We start from the raw sequence: 19,550 nt of genomic DNA, 5'->3' as shown, positions 1-19,550 counted from the left end.
GTGAATGAACTCTGAGCACACTGAGTCATCTACGGTTAATATTCTGTAGGACTTTTAGAACAGAGGGATATGGTTAGTGATGCTCCGATGTCTTCAATAGGCCTAACTTGAAATATTTGCAAGTTTATATCAGATGAGGCTATTTCTCTAGGAAATAGCATGCTAAATAAAGGTGTATTTCAAAGATAATGGAATGCAATTTTAGAGTTTGAGTAACTGTGGCAGCGCTAGAGATGATTACTTTCAGGGATTATAAGCCAGAAAAAACATTTTCTCTCTCTGAGTTTCCTAATTTTATTCTGTTTTAATACAAGCCACTGTGTTTAAAAAACAACAGAAAGAGACTTATATTAATGACTTTTGTTATTTTTGTTCGTAATGTTTTGAATTCTTACTGAATACTTCTAAGAGCTTTAAAAATATTTCTCATTTTAATTTCTTTTAAAGTGTTTTCCTTTCCATGAAGATTGAATTATTCTCAAGTCAATTCTCCGTATAAGTCTGTAATTGAGGTAATGGATGATATGAATACTAATGTATTTATAGCAGCAAAATGACTTATATTTAATTCATTCAAGTAGTACTTACTGAGTGCTCGCTAATGTGTCCAGTCCTTTTCAAGGTACTGGCATGTGAGGGAATGACAGCGAGCATCCCTGCTCTCTTAATTCTGGCAGAAGAACTACAATAAACAAAATAAATCAGTTAACAAGAAAGTATGTGGGAGTAGTGAGGACTATGAAGAAAACAGTGGTATGTGAAAAGACTGCGGATGGGCTTGGTTAGGGGGCATTACTTGAGTTTGGGAAGGTCGTTCTAGGGAAGTGACATTGATCCTAGGACTGAGTGTTCGACCAGAAAGAGCCAATCACAAGAAGATCTGGGCTCTGACTTGATGAAAGCAACTTTTTCCTTAAGGCAGGAACATGTTGGCACGTTTCAGGCTTAAAGGCACAGGTGTGAAGTGCTAGTGTGAAGTGAGGGAGGAAGACAGCCGTAGAGTGGAAGAGGAAGGCAGGACCCACATGACGCAGGAGGGAAGCAATGGGAGGAATTTAAATAAGGAAGTTGACATAAACGGGCATGGTGGCTGACTGGAGAATGGATTGGAAGGAGGCATGAGTGTCACCAATTAGGACGTATTGCAGTAGTCCAGGAGAAAGATGGTGGCTCAGACCACTCTTCTATCAGCGTCAGCAGAGGGAAGGAGAGAAGTGGGTGGGTATTGTATTTAGGAGGTGGTGTACAAAGGATTTGCTGATGGATTGGATGCGTAGCATGTACAAGGTAGTGACCCACATTTTTTACTTGAATAACTACATTTGGATATATACTGATGTCTGATATTCAGAATATAAACGTCTGAAAATGGGTCTATGTAATTTTTTTATTTAAAATCCCAAATAGCAAATGATTACTTTATAAAACATTATTTTTATTGAAAAGCACATTTTATTTTAAAATTAAATCGATTGTGGTGCCGTTGGTTAATAACATTATATAATTTTCAGGTGTACATTATAATTCAACATTTGTGTACACTATAGTGTGCTCACCACGCAAAGTCTAGTTTCCTTCCATTCCCATGTATCTGACTCCCTTTACCCAGTTCCCCCTCCTCCATCCCCCTTTCCCGCTGGTAACCACCATTCTGTTGTCTGAATCTATGTTTGTTTTTGTTTTGTTAGTTCATTTGTTCTTTTTGTCTTATATTCCACATATGAATGAAATCATATGTATATATGAATGAAATTATTATGAAATACTTAATATATTTTATTGAAATGCATGTTTTAAAAACACTGAAATAGATTTGTTTTGCCAATTTTAGATTTTTGACCTCCTTTTCCTTCATGCTTTTTAATTTAAGTTGTCAGAGATTCCAAGGGAGGATTAAGGCATGATTGTTGTATCTGAAGTGTTTAGTAGTTTTATTAATAACTGAGTCTCAATGAACTTACTTTATATGGTTAAGTATAGTGTTATAATTAGTTTTCTCAAAAATATGTTGACTATATATTTGAATGAAATATTATGCATTTAGTGCTATGTATATATTTTCCTTCTAGATAGAAGCCACATTAAACTTTAAAGTTTTACCTGAAATGATTTTTATTCAAATTCATAATTAAATTGCAGTTATATTTTGTAAGCTGTTATATTTCATTTCCCTTCTTTTTTTTCTTGAAGGTTACCTGTGCACTATCATTCTTTTTATTTTCTTTCCAAGTACATGAAAAGTCCATTCTCTTAGTATCATTGTAAGTAAAAATGTTTCAAGTATTTAATTAATTATTATCCTATGTAATAAAAGCATAATATGCAAATCGACCGAACAGCGGAATGGCCAGTCACTATGACGCGCACTGACCACCAAGGGGCAGACGCTCAATGCAGGGGCTGCCCCCTGGTGGTCAGTGTGCTCCCACATGGGGAGCGCTGCTCAGCCAGAAGCCAAGCTCACAGCTGGCGAGCACAGCGGTAGTGGTGGGAGTCTGTCTCGCCTCCACTGCAGGCGGGCGGTAAGGAGCCAGGGGTCCTGGACTGTGAGAGGGCACAGGCCGGGCTGAGGGACCTCTTCTCCCCCAGTGCATGAATCTTGTGCACTGGGCCTCTAGTGCATTTATAATATATAAATCAATGTGTTACATATAATTACATAAGTATAAAACACAACTATGCAAATGTTATATAGTTGCATAAAGTTATTTCATTAAATCATACTTTTTTCAGTTTTACTTCTTTATATTTTAAACTGAGAATATTTCATAGAATTATTACCGACAGACTTATTTCTTCCTACATATATTCTGTATGCTAATAAAGAATGTCTTCCAAAGATTGGAGTCTCTTTGTCATCTTTGCCTTTTTCATTTTCATACCTATTCAAAGCCTTGTTCTCTCCATTCACCTCGTTAGGGGCTTTCTTATGTTGCCTCTTTTCTATTTCCTTTGTCAAAACCTTTGGTTAGGCCCTATTGGCAATCTCTAACCAGACTACTTTGTATTAGGAGCATTAATTTTTCCCCCCTGATCTTCAGAGAAATTGGGTGACAGTTAAGGCTATATTATCCCAATATTAAAATAGTATTTGCCTAGAACACATTGGAATACTTGAATCCCAACCCACAACCACTCTACCCTTCACCCTGTTCATAGGTTCCTGTGGAAGATATGTACAGAGTGATCAATGGCAAGTGGGAAGCGGAGCTTTGCACTAAAACCTCAGTGCATAGCTTTATAGTAAGCTGGGATGGCCTATGTGGAAGGCTTCTTTGCTTTGAACAAAACAGTCTCAAATCAGTTTGATTTCATCCTCCAAAGTCTAAACCTGAGTTACCACTATTATATGAGGCTAGGGCCAGGGGTGGGCAAACTTTTTGACTCGAGGGCCACAATGGGTTCTTAAACTGGACCGGAGGGCCGGAACAAAAGCATGGATGGAGTGTTTGTGTGAACTAATATAAATTCAAAGTAAACATCATTACATAAAAGAGTACGGTCTTTTTTTTTTAGTTTTATTCATTTTAAACGGGCCGGATCCGGCCCGCGGGCCGTAGTTTGCCCACGGCTGGGCTAGGCTGACCCTGCACACAAATCTCAGGTGCCAAGAACTAGGGAGAGGTATTTACTTTCAAACATAGATTCTCCCTAGAATTTCTACCCCATAGAAAGGCAGCTCATTCAGTGATCCGTAATCTGACCATTCAGATTAGCTCTTGGGCCCCGAATACTAGATAATACTTGTAAGAGTATTTTCAACTACTTAACAATACAAGATACTATTATTTCAATTACACATAAGAAAAAAAGTTAAATTAACCATTTTTTCAAGGACATACAGTGAGTTGGTGGCAGAGGTGAGACTAGGACTCAGGTCTTCTGGACAGCACCCCCCCCCTTTTTTTTTTTTAGTATGTTTTTATTGATTTCAGAGAGAGGAAGGGGGAGGGGGAGAGAGAGATAGAAACACCAATGATGAGAGAGAATCTTTGATTGGCTGCCTCCTGCATACCCCCTACTGGGGATTGGGCCACAACCTGGCATGTGCCCTGACTGGGAATCGAACCATGAACTCCTGGTTCATAGGTTGATGCTCAACCACTGAGCCCTGCTGGCCAGGCCCCTTCTTCTTGAGCATTATTGCCACAGTTGGATCCAGAGGTAATAGGTCTGAGGTTGGTGGTAAGGAGGTCAGAGTTTGCACTTACGACCTTAAACCACTCTTTGGTAAAGTCAGTGGCTCCATTTCTTGGCATTACACTTCCTGTTCCTATACTATTGCTCTTTTCATGTAGCCTATTCCTACTGTTCCCCCACCCTCTTTTCTTTTCTTCTACAATCATGCACTTGTTTCCCTTTATAGTTCTTCTTTGCTTCTGTTGTCCTCTCTTCAGTGGCAGATGATCCTATTACAACTAGTTTTGAGCTGAGTAATATGTAACATGGAAGGTCATAAGAAGTATGAAAACCACTATTCTGGGAATTCATTTCATATTTACCAAATATGAAATATATGAAGCAGTTCTCTTTCTCTGTTTAGATTGGTTTATCTGATTCTTTTTTTAAAACTACTTTTGTATGATAAATATTCCATTGGTGGACTGAATTCTGGAATCACTTTTCCAGTTATGAGGAATTGACACCTTCTCTGTATTTAGACGCATTTAATTTGGATTGATGGTTATAAAAAATAAGTGAATCAGTAGTCCATATGAAGACCTTGATGGCTGTTTTAAAGTTTTTGGTTTTTTAGCTACCCTGAAAATAAGACATAAAATCTCTCCATATTTTTTATGAGAGTTGAAATTATATTCTATAAGATTAAATTGTTTTTTTTTCTTTATCATTTTAGACCTGTCTGCTTAGTTTTGAATGAAATTCCTTTTATGTCTACTTGGTTTTTACTTGTGTCGACATTTAGGTGAGTCAAACCAGTTTCCATATAATATTCTCAGTATAGTTCTTATAAACTCATTTAAAATGTTTTTACAAAGTGATGATGGTTTCTATTTTCCCTTACAGTATGCTACCTCTCCTACTGAAGGATGACCTCCTAATGCCCACAGTTGTGACAGTGGTGGCATTTTTTATAGCTTGTGCAACGTCCTTTTCAATATTTGAAAGGACTTCAGAAGAAGAACTGCAGTTGAAATCCTTTTCCGTTTCTGTTAGGAAATACCTTCCATGTTTTACATTTCTTCCCAGAGTTATCCAACGTTTGGTAAGTTGTTTGGTTTTTACGGAATGGTTCTTAGCTTATGCCGGTACCACACTGTCTCATTTACTACAGCTTTGTAGTTTTAAAATTGAACACATGGGCCCTCCAACTTTGTTCTTCTTTTTCAAGATTGTTTTAGCTTTCTGTGTCCCTCTTCTATTTCCATATTATTTTTAGGATCAGTTCATTAATTTCTCTAAAAGCCCAGCTGAGATTTTGAGAGGGATTGCTTTGAATCTATCTATCAATTTGTGGAGCATTACCATCTTAAGATTTTTGCCATCCAAACCCATGGACATAGGGTGTGCTTCCATTTATTTAGATATTCTTTAATTTCCTTCAACAATGTTCTATAGTTTTCAGTGTACAAGTTTTACATGTCTTGTTAAATTTATTTCTAAATATTTTATTCTTCGTGATGCCTTGTAAATATAATTTTCTTAATTTCATTTTCATAATGTTCATTGTTACTGTATACAAATACAATTTACTTTTTTTAAATAATGAACTTGTATTCTGTGCTATAAATGTTTAGTGGATTTCTTATGATTTTCTATATACAAGAATATGCAAATCATGATGGTTTTACCCTCTTCCTTTCCAATCTGGATGCCTTTTAATTTCCTTGCCTATAAATTACCCTAACTAGAATTTCTGGTACAGTGTTGAATACAGTGGCAAGAGTAGACATCTCTTCTTCATGATTTTAGGGGGAAAGCATTTAGTCTTCCTGCATTAATTAGGATGTTAGCTAATAAATGGCCTTTATTTGGTTAGGAAGTTCTTGGAAATTCTTCTGTTCCTAGTTGAGTGTTTTTATCATGAAAAGGTATTGATTTTGTCATATGCTTTTCATATATCTAATGATTTGGTAATGTGATTTCCCCCCTTTATTCTATTAATGTGATACATTACATTGATTTTTGTGATACATTACATTGAACTAGCCTTACATTCTTGGGATAAGTCCCACTAACTCATAATGTACAATCCTTTTTAAAAAAAAAAAATGATTTTTTTTTTTTTTAGAGAAAGGAAGGGAGAGAGAAAAAAAGAGAGAGATAAAGATTAAGAAAAACAGTGATGTGAGAGAGAAACAGATTGGTTCCCTCTCGCATGCACCCGGACTAGGGATCAAACCTGCAAACTGGATATGTGCCCTGACCAGGAATCAAACCCACCACCTTTTGGTGTATGGGACGATGCTCCAACTTAGCCACACTGGTGTACAATCCTTTTTATATACCACTGGTTTGGGTTTATCAGTATTTTATAGAAGACTTTTGCTCCTGTGTTCATAAGGGATATTGATCTATAGTTTTCTTTTCCTGTGATGTCTTTTTCTGGTTTTGGTTTTTATTTTTAGGTATGGTAAGCAGTGATGTCCTTTTTTCACTCCAGATTTGGGGAATTTGTACCTTTTTTTTTTAATTAAATATATATTTTTATTGATTTTAGAGTGGAAGGGAGAGGGAGAGAAACATCAATGATGAGAGAGAATCATTGAACAGCTGCCTCCTGCACATCCCCTCCTGGAGATGTAGCCTACAACCCAGGTAAGTGTCCTGACTGGGAATCGAACTGTGACCTCCTGATTCATAGGTTGACACTCAACCACTGAGCCACATGAGCTGGGCTATTTCAGTATTTTTAAATATACTAACTTTTATGTTAATGTCTCCTTAATTTTTGAAGGGCATTTTTGCCAGAAAAATTGTCTTTTTCTTTTAGCAACTTGAATGTCATCCATCCCAGTGCCTTGTGGCCTCCATGTTTTCTGATGAGAAGTCAACCATTACTCTTATTGGAGATAGCTGTGACATGTATTTTAGATTTAGATGCTTATAGATACCCAAGTGGAGATAACTTTCTTCAGTGCCTGGGTGGTATGAAATCAAAGATAGGGGTTCTTAGACTTTCCCTACGCATCGGAATCACTTGGAGAACTTTAAAAAATACTAAGGCCTACCTCAGAAACTGATTTAATTGGTCTTGGGTATGGTGTGGGCACCGAGTTATATAACCTCAGCTGATCCTAACTTGGACTCTAGGTTGAGATCCACCATAAAGAGATTGTACCCCCGAACCCAACCCTTCAGTTCTACTGATGTACAGCTGCAAATTTAGTGTTACATTAAAATTTCTTCTATATTCCTTCATAATACGTCTTTCTCCTTGCAGTTTCTTATGTCAGCAATCACTATGGTCCTCCTGACGTTAATGACTGTAACGCTGGATCCTCCGCAGAAGTTCCCGGACTTATTTCCTGTTTTGGTGTGTTTCGTGTCCTGCTTGAAATTCCTGTTCTTCTTGGTTTACTTCAACATTGTAATCATGTGGGATTCCCAAAGTGGAAGAAATCAGAAGAAAACCGACTAGCTCTACCTCCAGACAAATGTGGAAATGTTAACAGCGCTACGCATAAATAAAATGATCATCTTTGGGTATTATGGAATTATAGGAAACAATGGAGTCATTTTTCTCTACACAAATAGAAGTATTTGGGGACCAAACCCAGTTGAGGCTTTTATTTTCTATTCACTGGCCAAGACATACTGGAATTTTGTTAATATTCAGTTATTTAAGTGGGAAAACAAAAAATGCCTTTCGTTTCAGTATTTATTTAGAAAATGTACTCTATAATTCGTTGTCTTGTAAAAAATCTACAAATACAGCAAGTTTAATGGAGGAATTTAGGCCCTCCCCTCCCCCTCTTTTTTAAAGGAAATTCCTAATTTTGGTATTTAAATGTAATTTTCTTGCCCTGGCCAGGTAGCTCAGTTGCCTAGAGTGTCATCCCAGTATACCAAGATTGTGGGTTCGATTCCCAGTCAGGGCACATATAAGAATCAACTTGTGAATGCATAAATAAGTGGAACAAGTTGATGTTTCTCTTTTCCCCTCCACCTCTCTTTAAAATCAATAAATATTTAAAAAACACAGTTTTCTTTACGTTTTAGAATACCAGTAATGTGTATTTAATTCTTTACATGTGCAACTTTGAATTTTTTTTAACAAGGCAGAAAGATTAAACTGTTTTGTATTGCCAAGAATGTTGATTTACTTTAGTGTAATTAAACAATGAATTTTCCTGAATTTAAGTCTAAGTGGTTTGAGTGAAGTCTTTTTATTTCTCATGAGCACTAGGTTCTAAGCTTTCAGGATCACTTTATGTTAAACGTCCTAATGCAGGATTTTATCCTGTTATTTTTTATTTTAACACTAGAGGCCAAGTGCATGAATTCATGCACGGGTGGGGTCCCCATGGGATGGGGGAAGGCTGGGAGGCGATCGGCTCTCCAGGCGGGTGGTAGGACGCCCTTGCTGGCCTGGGATCCGGATCCATCCTGCTAACGTTTGCACCGGTTGTCAGGAGCCACCTGGCAGCTGCTTTTATATCCTTTCTTCCGTGCGGAGCGTCTAGGGAGGGGAAGCAGCCCCTGTGCCTGAGGCCAACTTCCAGGAGGCCGGTGCTGTCAGGATCTGCTGGCAGTGCTGGTCCATCAGTGCCTGGCCCATTCTCCAGAGATTGGACCTGCAGGACTACTGAGGGAGTGAGTGGGCCGCCAGGACGGGCCAGTCGGCTGAGTGGCACTCCCGCTGCGGGAGTGCACTGAATACCAGGGGGCAGCTCCTGCGTTGAGTATCTGCCCCCTGGTGGTCAGTGCATGTCATAGCAACTGGTCAACTGGTCATTCAGGCTTTTATATATATATAGATGGTTCAAGGTTACCAGTACCATAGGCATTGACTTCTATCATGCTTCATGTTAACTTGGCCTTGTTATTACTCTATCACTTTATATTAGCAGAAGCCCATATTTACTCTAGTATTCCATTGGTAAAAATAATGTATTATATCCATGTTGGAGTTTCTCATGTAAAGATGTGTTTTCTTTAATCTGTGATAAAAATAAAACCACTATCCCATCAAAAAAAATATATTTTAATCCTCACCTGAGGATATTTTTCCATTTCCATTGCTTTCCAGAGAGTGAAAGGGAGGGTGAGGAGAGAGAGAGGAATTGCGTGCCTCTTGCACAAGCCCTGACAGAAGTTGGGGATCGAAGCTGCAACCCAGGTACATGCTCTTGACTGGGAATTGAACCCACAATCCTTTGGTCCATGGGCTGACATTCTAACCACTGAGCAAAACTGGCCAGGGCCCATCAACATACATTTTTTTAATGTTTTATTTATGTATTTTTTAAGTTAAATCTTTATTGTTCAGATTATTACAGTTGTTCCTCCCCCCCCCCCATAGCTCCCCTCCACCCGGTACCCGCCCTCACCTCCCCCCCCCCACTGTCCTCATCCATAGGTACACGATTTTTGTCCAGTCTCTTCCCGCATCCCCCACACCCCTTTCCCCCCCAAGAATAGTCAGTCCATTCCCTTTCTATGCCCCTGATTCTATTATAATCACCAGTTCATTCTGTTCATCAGATTATTCACTTGATTTTTAGATTCACTTGTTGATAGATGTGTATTTGTTGTTCATAATTTGTATCTTTACCTTTTTTTCTTCTTCCTCTTCTTAAAGGATACCTTTCAGCATTTCATATAATACTGGTTTGGTGGTGATGAACTCCTTTAGCTTTTTCTTATCTGTGAAGCTCTTTTTTTTTTTTTTAAAAAATATAGCTTTATTGATTTCAGAGAGGAAGGGAGAGGGAGAGAGATATGGAAACATCAATGATGAGAGAGAATCGTTGACTGGCTGCCCCCTGCATGCCCCCGACCGGGGACCGAGCCCGCAACCTCGGCATGTGACCTTGACCAGAATTGAACCTGGGACCCTTTAGTCCGCAGTCCCATGCTCCATCCACTGAGCCAAACTGACAAGGGCATCTGTGAAGCTCTTTATCTGACCTTCAATTCTGAATGATAGCTTTTCTGGATAAAGTAGTCTTGGTTGTAGGTTCTTGCTATTCATCACTTTGAATATTTCTTGCCACTCCCTTCTGGCCTGCAAAGTTTCTGTTGAGAAATCAGCTGACAGTCGTATGGGTACTCCCTTGTAGGTAACTGACTTTCTTTCTCTTGCTGCTTTTAAGATTCTCTCTTTGTCTTTTGCTCTTGGCATTTTAACTATGATGTGTCTTGGTGTGGTCCTCTTTGGATTCCTTTTGTTTGGGGTTCTCTGTGCTTCCTGGACTTGTAAGTCTATTTCTTTCATCAGGTAGGGGAAATTTTCTGTCATTATTTCTTCAAATAGGTTTTCAATATCTTGCTCTCTCTCTTCTTCTTGCACCCCCTATAATTCGGATGTTGGTACGCTTGAAGCTGTCCCAGAGGCTCCTTACACTATCTTTGTATTTTTGGATTCTTTTTGCTTTTTGCTTTTCCGGTTGGGTGGTTTTTGCTTCTTCGTATTTCAAATTGTTGACTTGATTCTTGCGATCCTCTAGTCTGCTATTGGGAGTCTGTATAATATTCCTTATTTCAGTCAGTGTATGCTTAATTTCTAGTTGGTCCTTTTTCATAACCTCGAGGGTCTCACTAGATTTCTTGAGGGTCTCATTACATTTATTGGCAGTCTCACCAGACTTTTTGAGGGTCTTACTAAATTTATTGGCAGTTTCTAGAAAGTTCTTGAAAAACCTTAAAAGTGTGGTTTTGAACTCTATAACCAGTCGTTTGCTTTCCTCCATTTCTGTCATTTGTGTCCTGTTTCTTTGTCTCCACCTTTTATGCTTCCCTGTGTTGATAGAGTGGCTTTCTGTGCTAGGTGTCCTATAGGGCCCAGCGGCTCAGCCTCCCCAATTACCTGAGGACACTCTTGGTGTACCCCTTTGTGCACTTTGTGCACAGTCTTGTTGTAGTTAAGCCTTGATTGTTGTAGGTATCACTGAGAGGAATTGACCTCCAGGCCTATTGGCTGTGAGAATCAGCTGTGTCTACAGTGGGAAAACTTCCGTGCTGAAGACACCCTTATGGGGCAAGACTTGCTTCAGTGGGGCTTTGGTGCTAACTGAGTCTGCCCCCTGAGTGTGTCCCTTATGGATCTGAGGAGTTGTAATTGGATGGTCCCACCCTGACCACTGGGTACACTGGCTTTTGGATCTAAGGAGGTGCTAATTTAGTCTCTGCCTGAGGCTACCCAGCAGGAGCTATGAAGAGATCTGCAGATTCCCCTTCCTTTTTTGGGGTTTGGAGGTGCCCAAATGAGGCCCAGCTGTGAAGCAATGCAAGCTGCTGTGGGGCCTTGGGCCTTCTCTTGGAAGTTCTGTGTCTGTCTGGCCCAGCTGCAGTTTGTTAGATAATTTTCAGATTGCAAAGGGCCAGGGCATTCATATGCAAAAGCCTCTGCCAAAGCTTGGGTGGGGCGGGGTCTCAGGGAATCAACAGGGTGGAGCAAGCAGCTATGGCTGATCCTCAGCCCTGCTTTAAGAGGCCCTGAGTCTCAGTGTCCCAGTAATCGCTGCAAGCACCTTTGAGAGAAAGCCGCCCTTGAGTTCCGAGTTCTGCCCGCTGCCAGACAGTCCAGTTTCTCCCTGTATGAGTCTGGGTCCCCAGAGGCTCACCAGAGCTGGAGTTCAGAGCAGTCGGTGGCTTGTGACTCCCTCCCGATTCAAAAAGACAGCCGCGTCCTCAGTTGCCAGCCCTTGCCGCAGGCGCCTCCGTACCTCTGCACTTCCGCACCTCCTCTGAGTCTCAGTGTGCTTTTCTCTTTCCTTCTAGTTGTAGAATTTCCACTCAGCCAGCCTTCCTGTAGTTCTGGATGATGTCCGTTTTGTCTTTTAGTTGTATTTTTGAATTTGTTGTGGGAGGCAGCAATTTCAGGTGTTTACCTATGCTGCCATCTTGGTTTCCCCTCAACATACATTTTTAATGAATATATCTATTACCTAAGACAGCATGAAAGCAAATTAGCTAAGTGGTGGTGTATTTTAAAACAATGCAAGCATAACGAAAATCTGGTTTTTGACATTAACAACCATAGGCTGTTGCAAGAATGTATGTGTGTCTCAGTCTGATAAAGGGAGTGGGTTTAGACAAAGTGAAAATCAAGAAGTATTTCTTTCTCAAAGTAAATGTGCATAAAGACTCAAAGGGCAAGTCCGCAGAGAAAAGCAGCCTTGAGTCACTGCCGAATCAGCAGGAACATCGCTGTCCATGGTCACCATCTGTAAGCAGTGCGCCCAAATGACAGCATCTTGGCTGGCTGTGTAGTCTTATTTTTTTATTTTTTGTAATAGTGTACTTGTGTTAGCACAGGGTGTTGATTTAAGTCAATGATGAGGAAATTCTAACTTCTGAATAACTGGAACAGAGAAATGTTATTTGAAAATAAAAGTAGTATATAAATAGTAAAATAGAATGTACCCATATTCAAGGTATGTTATAGGTAAATTCTGTAAATAAAATATTTTCCAGAGGATTTAATCTAATGTTACTGAATTACATTGTAGCTTTCATGGAGATTTATATCAATTACCTTGAGTCAAATGCCTCTTATCTCTGTTAGAAACCACTTGAAGAAGAGTCAACTTTGTACTTTGAGAGATTTAAGTTCCAAATATCAAAAATGTCCAGTGATGAATTAAAATCACAGAAATAGGCAATTCTGTCAGCTACACCCAGGATTATAGGGATGTTTTAATACAAAACATTTAGGTTTTATAAAAATATTAAAGATTTATCACTTTCGTCACTAACATACCTGTCAAAAATAAACCCTTCTAAGTTATTTTCAACTTCATTTTAGAGGGAAGGGCTGTTTCTGAGAAATGCAGTTTTCTCTTTTGCCAATAATTTTTTGCTTCTTAAAATGAAGAGAATAGGGTGTATGTTCATGTATCAAATATGAGGCACACAAAGTCATTTTCCCTTGAGCCATAGGGAGGGGAAAAAAATCCCCGATGTAGCATTCTGTCCAAATGATGAACCACAACTAAGTGAGTGAAACATTCACAAAAGTCAAGGCAGCCCAAGGAGCCTCTCTGTTCAATAGAGACAGAGTAAGAGATGGATAGGATGCAACTAAATAATGGCTGGAGTAACACAATGGTTTCAAATCTCAATTGGTCTTTTTTCTGTTATGTTCACTGGAAAATCAGGGCCAAGTGTATCCACCCCCCACCCCCATATAAACATTAGTTTTGTGTGTGGATCTTTCTGCTTTGTCCTTCATGTGGCCTCCAAGGGTGATAAAGCGAGAGTCATCTGATCTACAATGAAGAGAACTGAGAAATGATTCTTAGCAGACCCAGCTGTTCTGAAAGGCAAAAGCTTAGTATATCAAGAGGTCAAATATACAGTAACTGATTTAATAGCATTAAGCACATACCTACATAACTTGGATTACATATGAAACCAATCTATTTCTTAACTCTTTATTTCCTTACTAAAGTAGGCTTCTTTACATGTTTTGGCTAACATTCTAAGGTTTCAATGCTAGAACTCAAAGGAATGATCCTTTTTGGTATATTTTAGGTAATGTTCTATAAGGCTGTGTCACAAAGTGTTCTTAATATTCTTAATATTTAGCAGACCGATTATCTCAAAAATCTTATTTAAATAGTACTAATACATTAGAGAAGGCAATTAGGCTTAATCGGGCTACTGTTTAGTGTTTGTCATTTAAATTAATAATATTTTTAAAAAAACTTATTTTCATTTTAAGAGGTGAATTTTAAATTTCTCTAAATGGTAATTATTTTCAACCTTAATTTGTTAAATTTTAAGATGTTCAAATAGTATTTTTATTTTTATGATACACTGAATTAAATGACATGGTAATATCCTATACAAATTTTGTTAAGACTTAAGTCAAGTACCAGGGAGTAACATTTACCTCCTATGGGGAAATCATGTTATCAAGTTATAACATATTCTGTGATTCCTCTTCTCCTTTATTTTTTTAAATTATTTTTTAAAAATATATTTTATTAATTTTTTACAGAGAGGAAGGGAGAGGGATAAAGAGCCAGAAACATCGATGAGAGAGAAACATCAATCAGCTGCCTCCTGCACACTCCCCACTGGTGATGTGCCCGCAACCAAGGTATATGCCCTTGACTGGAATTGAACCTGGGACCCTTGAGTCCGCAGGCTGACTCTCTATCCACTGAGCCAAACCAGTTAGGGCATATTCTCCTTTATTTTGTGATAGCACAAACATGATATAAAGCAACACCACAGAGAAACAGAATTAATGCTTCAAAATAATTTGGAGGGGATCACATACTGCCCCATAAGAAAATTCTCTTCTTTAAATTCAGTGATTTGTATAGTTCAGTTTAAAAACAACTTCATATTTAAATGTCTATTGAAAATGCATCTGGTATTTTATAAAAAAGGTGTGAAAATTTTAAAAATTTAAAAATATTTTTTCTCTACAATAGAAATAACTATAGAGTATAATAAAAATTCACCCTTGAGATATTAGCTACACAATAAACTTCTGGATAAATTTTTAAAGTTTTAAAAAGAATCTAATTAATACACATCTGGTCCTTAAATGGAACAACTGGTACCTAAATCTACTCACCATTAGATTTAATGAGTTTTAAAATATACAGCTCTACCAAAGGTGCCATTTTCATAAATGCTTTATTAAATCTATCCACAAATGCTAAAAGTTTACAGAAACATACATGATATAGAATAAAAGTCAAGATACTTGTCTACATGTTGGCTTATTCATTAAAGGGTCAAGAAGAAATGTATTATTTACATTGAGATTATCTACTGGTGTGTGTAGAAAGTTTAAATTAGCTGCAAGAAATTTTATCTAGACATGCACCTGCCTAGTGCTGTGATCTGGTATTTACTGGGCAGATTAATTACAAACATTTCTTCTGTTCCTTTAAATATGATCAGGCAGATGCAGAAGTTGGTGTTCAGAGTGAATACACTTCTTCTGAATGCCTACAGGATATAAAAGATGATTATTATTAAATCATCAAGAATTAGCTTCCAAATTAACATGCATCGCATAGATGAGATACGAAATGATTTAAACACCCATTTATCATGTGATTTCATACCTACTTTAGATACTGGTAATCTCTCATTTGCTTATTTTTGAGCCTTCTAAGCAAGATTCACCTTCAGAAATAATTGTCAATATGACTACTCTGACATAGCACTCCTTACTTTATGTGAATATGGATTTTGACATACTTCTGAGAGTGTTCTAAAACTCCAACAGGGCCTATCAAAAACTCCAAAATTTACATGCCTTTTGTCTATAAGCCTTAAGGGCCTTGCAGCAGGTGTTTCCTCCAACAGCTGCCCCCACCCCCAAAAGACAGTATTTACTGACATTCCTATTCACAGTGTGTCCCTCTGGGGACTCCTAGTGGTGGTAGAAGTTTTTGTCTATTTGGCCTTATGACCCTTGTGTGAAAGGAAGCCTTTAAAGAAAGCTGTCTTTGGCAACTGATGGCATATATTCCCATAGGGCACATGGACCATTCACTCCTGAAATACCCCTTTCCTTGATCACATTGGTAGTTATGAAGTAAAGCATGATGGGCTGCTATTCTTGAGAGTCTATATATATATTCTTTTTATTTTTTCCAATTTTATTTTATTGTTTAAAGTATTACAGTTAGTAGTACATATGTCTCCTCCCCCCCCCCCCCCCGCGCCCGCCCCCGCATTGACCTGCCTTATATATATTCTTCTTATCCTATAAGAAGATCGGTTGCCAATTAGACAACTTCCACCAACTCTGGTTTGAATCTGGTCTGAACTCCTATAGAAAACTGAATCACTTTAATATCCTTATACGTTATTGATACACAGTTACCAGAACTAATGGTAACACTATAGAAGGAAGGAAGACCAATTTATTAGTTACTCTGGGGGAGGCACTAATTATTTTGTACCATACCACAGGTAAATGTTATCACTCCCATTTTATAATTCAAGTTTAGTGGAAGAAAGTTTCTTGTTTAAGGCCACACAGCTAAATAGGTAACAGAGCTGGTGCTGGACATTTAATCCAAACCCTGTTCTCTATGACAATGCCAGTGCCTGTAAAGATGTTTCATCAGCTGACCATGGCTGCTAGGAAAATTGTGTTGAGAAAGATTCTGAGGCCAAATTCAGGATCCAGCAAAAATAAATGCTTTGATCAATGTGAGGTATGTTGTGGCACAAGAGTAGGGAGTGGCACTATGTTATCTCTACACTGCCATACTGTTCTAGAGAGGAATATCTCAGAACACAAATAAAAAGCAACCCAGTGATGCAGTTTATGAGCAGCATTTTGACAGGATTCATTGTTCATACAGTTATTCTTTCTGAAACATTTTGGATTGCTCCTTCACCGGTCCGCTTCTGCCTAATGAATAAAGTCTGAACTCAGTAGCCTGGCGGTCACAACTGTCAATGAGGGGGCTGGACTCTACCATTCAATTATTCTGCTTTTCTGCATTTTTGATCACATTTTCTCTGCCTACTATGTTTATACAGCCTGTTAAAATTAGTAATTTTTTATTTTTCAAATGCCAAATTCCTAGTAAAGTGCGAAGTTTCCATTACTAGGGTCTGGCTGGCCCTCTGTCAGCCATGTTGTAGAGTGGAATAACTAGAACTGACTTTAAAATCATGAACCCTTAACAAGCGACCTCATTAAACCACCCTGAGAGGATCTGTCTGTTGTTTATTACTATACCACTGCTTATTCTTCATTTGGTACTTGGAGAAGAATGTTTATACTTCTCAGTCTGAAGAGGAAGGAACTTCTGTCAACTCTTTTGCTTTCTATACCCCATGAAAGTGACACATTTAAATGGTCAAAGTCCAGAACACTGGTCCACATGTTACTACTAACAGGACATGCCACTACTCTATACAACACTCTTCCCCGCTATTTTGTTTTCCTTTTACTGTCTAGTCTCAAGTCCAAGGGGTCTTGGTGTTCCTAATTTAATGTTGAAGAGACTAGCCCATTCTACCTCCTACAAAACACATAAGGCAGATGTGTGGTCTTCACTGTTGCAGAAGCACATGGACATGGGAGTTTATTTCAAAGATCCAGCTTTCTTGTCAGGTTCAGGAGAGCACACAGAGTTCCAGATTTAGACTCATGTGGAAGAAGGGAGGTCCCACTTTTGCCTTAGGCACAATCCATATTAGTGACCCCAAGCTTCTACCAGAGAACCTCTTATATTGGAGATTATCAATTCCTCCAAAAATCAAGTTGGTACTTCAATCCTCTTTGGACTAAATCCTATTGTGAATTTGCTGTTGCCCAGAACCCTAAAAAGACAAAGGGTCTGAACTTGTAGTACTATCATAGCTTGCCATATATTATTATTTCATGTGTATAATAACATAAATCTGATATTCTTAGCTTGATTACTAGGTTTCACAAGGTTGACATTATACATGGTGCTGTTTATACTAAGCCTCATACTGCTGTTAATGAAGTAATTTACCCACATTATTTCTAGATAAAGCATCCCAGTGTCCCCTACAATATTATCTCACTAGAGGCCCGGTGCACAAATTCATGCACCGGTAGGGTTCCTCAGCCTGGCCTGTGGGATTAGGCTGAAACTGGCTCTCTGACATCCCCTAAGGGGTCCAGGATTGCAAGAGGGGGCAGGCCAGGCCGCGGGACCCCACTGGTATACGATCGGGAAGGGGAGGGGCCACGGGAGGGTCCAGGGCGTGTCCAGCCTGTCTCAGTCCCGATCTGCTGGACCTCAGCAGCAAGCTAACCTACTGGTTGGAGCATCCGCGCCCTGGTGGTCAGTTCACGTTATAGCGAGCAATTGAGTGGCCTTAGCATATCATTAGCATATTACGCTTTGATTGGTTGAATGGATGACTGGACACTTAGCATATTAGGCTTTTATTATATAGGACTAGGGGCCTGGTGCACGAAATTCGTGCACTGGGTGTGTGTGTGGGGGGGGGAGTGTCCCTCAGCCCAGCCTGCCCCCTCTCACATACTAGGAGCCCTTAGGCGTTGACCCCCATCACCCTCCGATCGCCTGATCGGCCCCTTGCCCAGGCCTGACGCCTCCGCCAGAGGTGTCAGGCTTGGACAGGGAACCCCCATCTCCCCCCGATCACTGGCTCTGGCCCCCGCCCAGGCCTGAGGCCTCTGGCCCAGGAATCATGCCTGGGCAGGGGACCCCCATCTCCCTCTGATCGCTTGCTCCACCCCCCACCCAAGCCTGACCCCTCTGACCCAGGCTTCAGGCCTGGGCAAGGGGACCATCATATTCCCCCAATCCCCGGCTCCGCCCCCCACCCAGGCCTGATGCCTTGGCCAGAGGAGTTGACCCTCATCACCCTCCGATCACCAATTACCGGGTCGGCCCCTTGACCAGGCCTGAGGCCTCCGGCAGAGGTGTCAGGCCTGGGCAGGGGATCCCCAGCTCCCCGCGGTTGCAAGCTCCGCCCCGGCCCAGGCCTAACGCCTCTGGCCTAGGCGTCCGGCCCAGGCAGCAGGGACCCGCAGTGGCAGCGGTCCCGCGATCGTGGGCTCCGCTTTAGGCCCAGGCAAGGGACCCCTAGCTCCTGGGACTGCCAGCTTCGACCGTGCCCAGCTCCCATCGCTGGCTCCACCCCTACTTCCTGCTATCACTGGCCAGGGCGGCAAAGGCGCCTGATTCTCCGATCATGGCTGGGGGGCAGGGCAAAGGCGGCCTCAGAGCCGCCTTTGCCCTGCCCCCCAGCTCTTAGCTCCCCCCTGGGTTTCCAATCACTGTCAGTGGCAGGGGGCTTCTTCCTGCTTTCCCTTTCGCCTCCCTGCATTGTGCCTACATATGCAAATTAGCCACCATCTTGTTGGCAGTTAACTGCCATCTTAGTTGGCAGTTAATTTGCATATAGCCCTGATTAGCCAATGAAAAGGGTAGCGCTGAGGGCCAATTACCATTTTTCTCTTTTATTAGTGTAGATTATTTTATAAGACTTCATTTTTTTTTAAATCTTTACCTGAGGATATTTTTCCACTGATTTTTAGAGAGAGTGGAAGAGAGGGGGAAAGACAGAAATATCGATGTGAGAGAAACACATTGATTGGTTGCCTCCTATACTTGCCCCTACCCCAACCAGGGCCCAGGCCGGGGAGGAGCCTGCAACTAAGGTATGTGCCCTTGACCGGAATGGAACCTGGGACTCTTCGGTTCGCAGGCCAATGCTCTAACACTGAGCCAAACTGGCTCGGGCAAGGCTTCACTTTTTAAAGGCTCTGGGAGTGAATATGTATGGGGTGGTTCCTCTGACTGAGGGCAGAAGCTGATGTGCAGACAGAGAAGTTGGCCACAGTGGCACCACGGATATGATCACTGATAGAGGTTTCCAAGGCATAGGACAAAATCAGATAGTTTAATGCCTTCCCTTAGTCATGCCAG

The 19,550-nt window shown here is 40.3% G+C and overlaps 2 protein-coding genes across 2 annotated transcripts in view; one reads left to right on the top strand and one right to left on the bottom strand.

The window, feature by feature from the left end:
• The window catches only part of ALG6 (ALG6 alpha-1,3-glucosyltransferase), a 35,741-nt gene extending 27,417 nt beyond the window's left edge, over positions 1-8,324 (top strand). The window contains exons 12-15 of the mRNA XM_081088075.1: positions 2,191-2,261; positions 4,856-4,924; positions 5,026-5,224; positions 7,403-8,324. Of these exons, the coding sequence (XP_080944201.1) occupies positions 2,191-2,261; positions 4,856-4,924; positions 5,026-5,224; positions 7,403-7,600 (537 nt within the window). The 3' untranslated portion in view covers positions 7,601-8,324. The remainder of the gene's footprint in view (positions 1-2,190; positions 2,262-4,855; positions 4,925-5,025; positions 5,225-7,402) is intronic.
• A 6,435-nt stretch (positions 8,325-14,759) lies between these two features.
• The window catches only part of ITGB3BP (integrin subunit beta 3 binding protein), a 65,313-nt gene continuing 60,522 nt past the window's right edge, over positions 14,760-19,550 (bottom strand). Inside the window, exon 9 of the mRNA XM_081087927.1 lies at positions 14,760-15,096. The gene's annotated coding sequence lies outside the window, so the exon portion shown is untranslated. The remainder of the gene's footprint in view (positions 15,097-19,550) is intronic.

This window comes from Myotis nattereri (genome assembly GCF_964212035.1).
Source record: "Myotis nattereri genome assembly, chromosome: 3".
Lineage (NCBI taxonomy): Eukaryota > Metazoa > Chordata > Mammalia > Chiroptera > Vespertilionidae > Myotis > Myotis nattereri.
The sequence above is the reverse complement of the archived record's forward strand: the minus strand, read 5'-3'. Positions and strand labels throughout refer to the sequence as shown.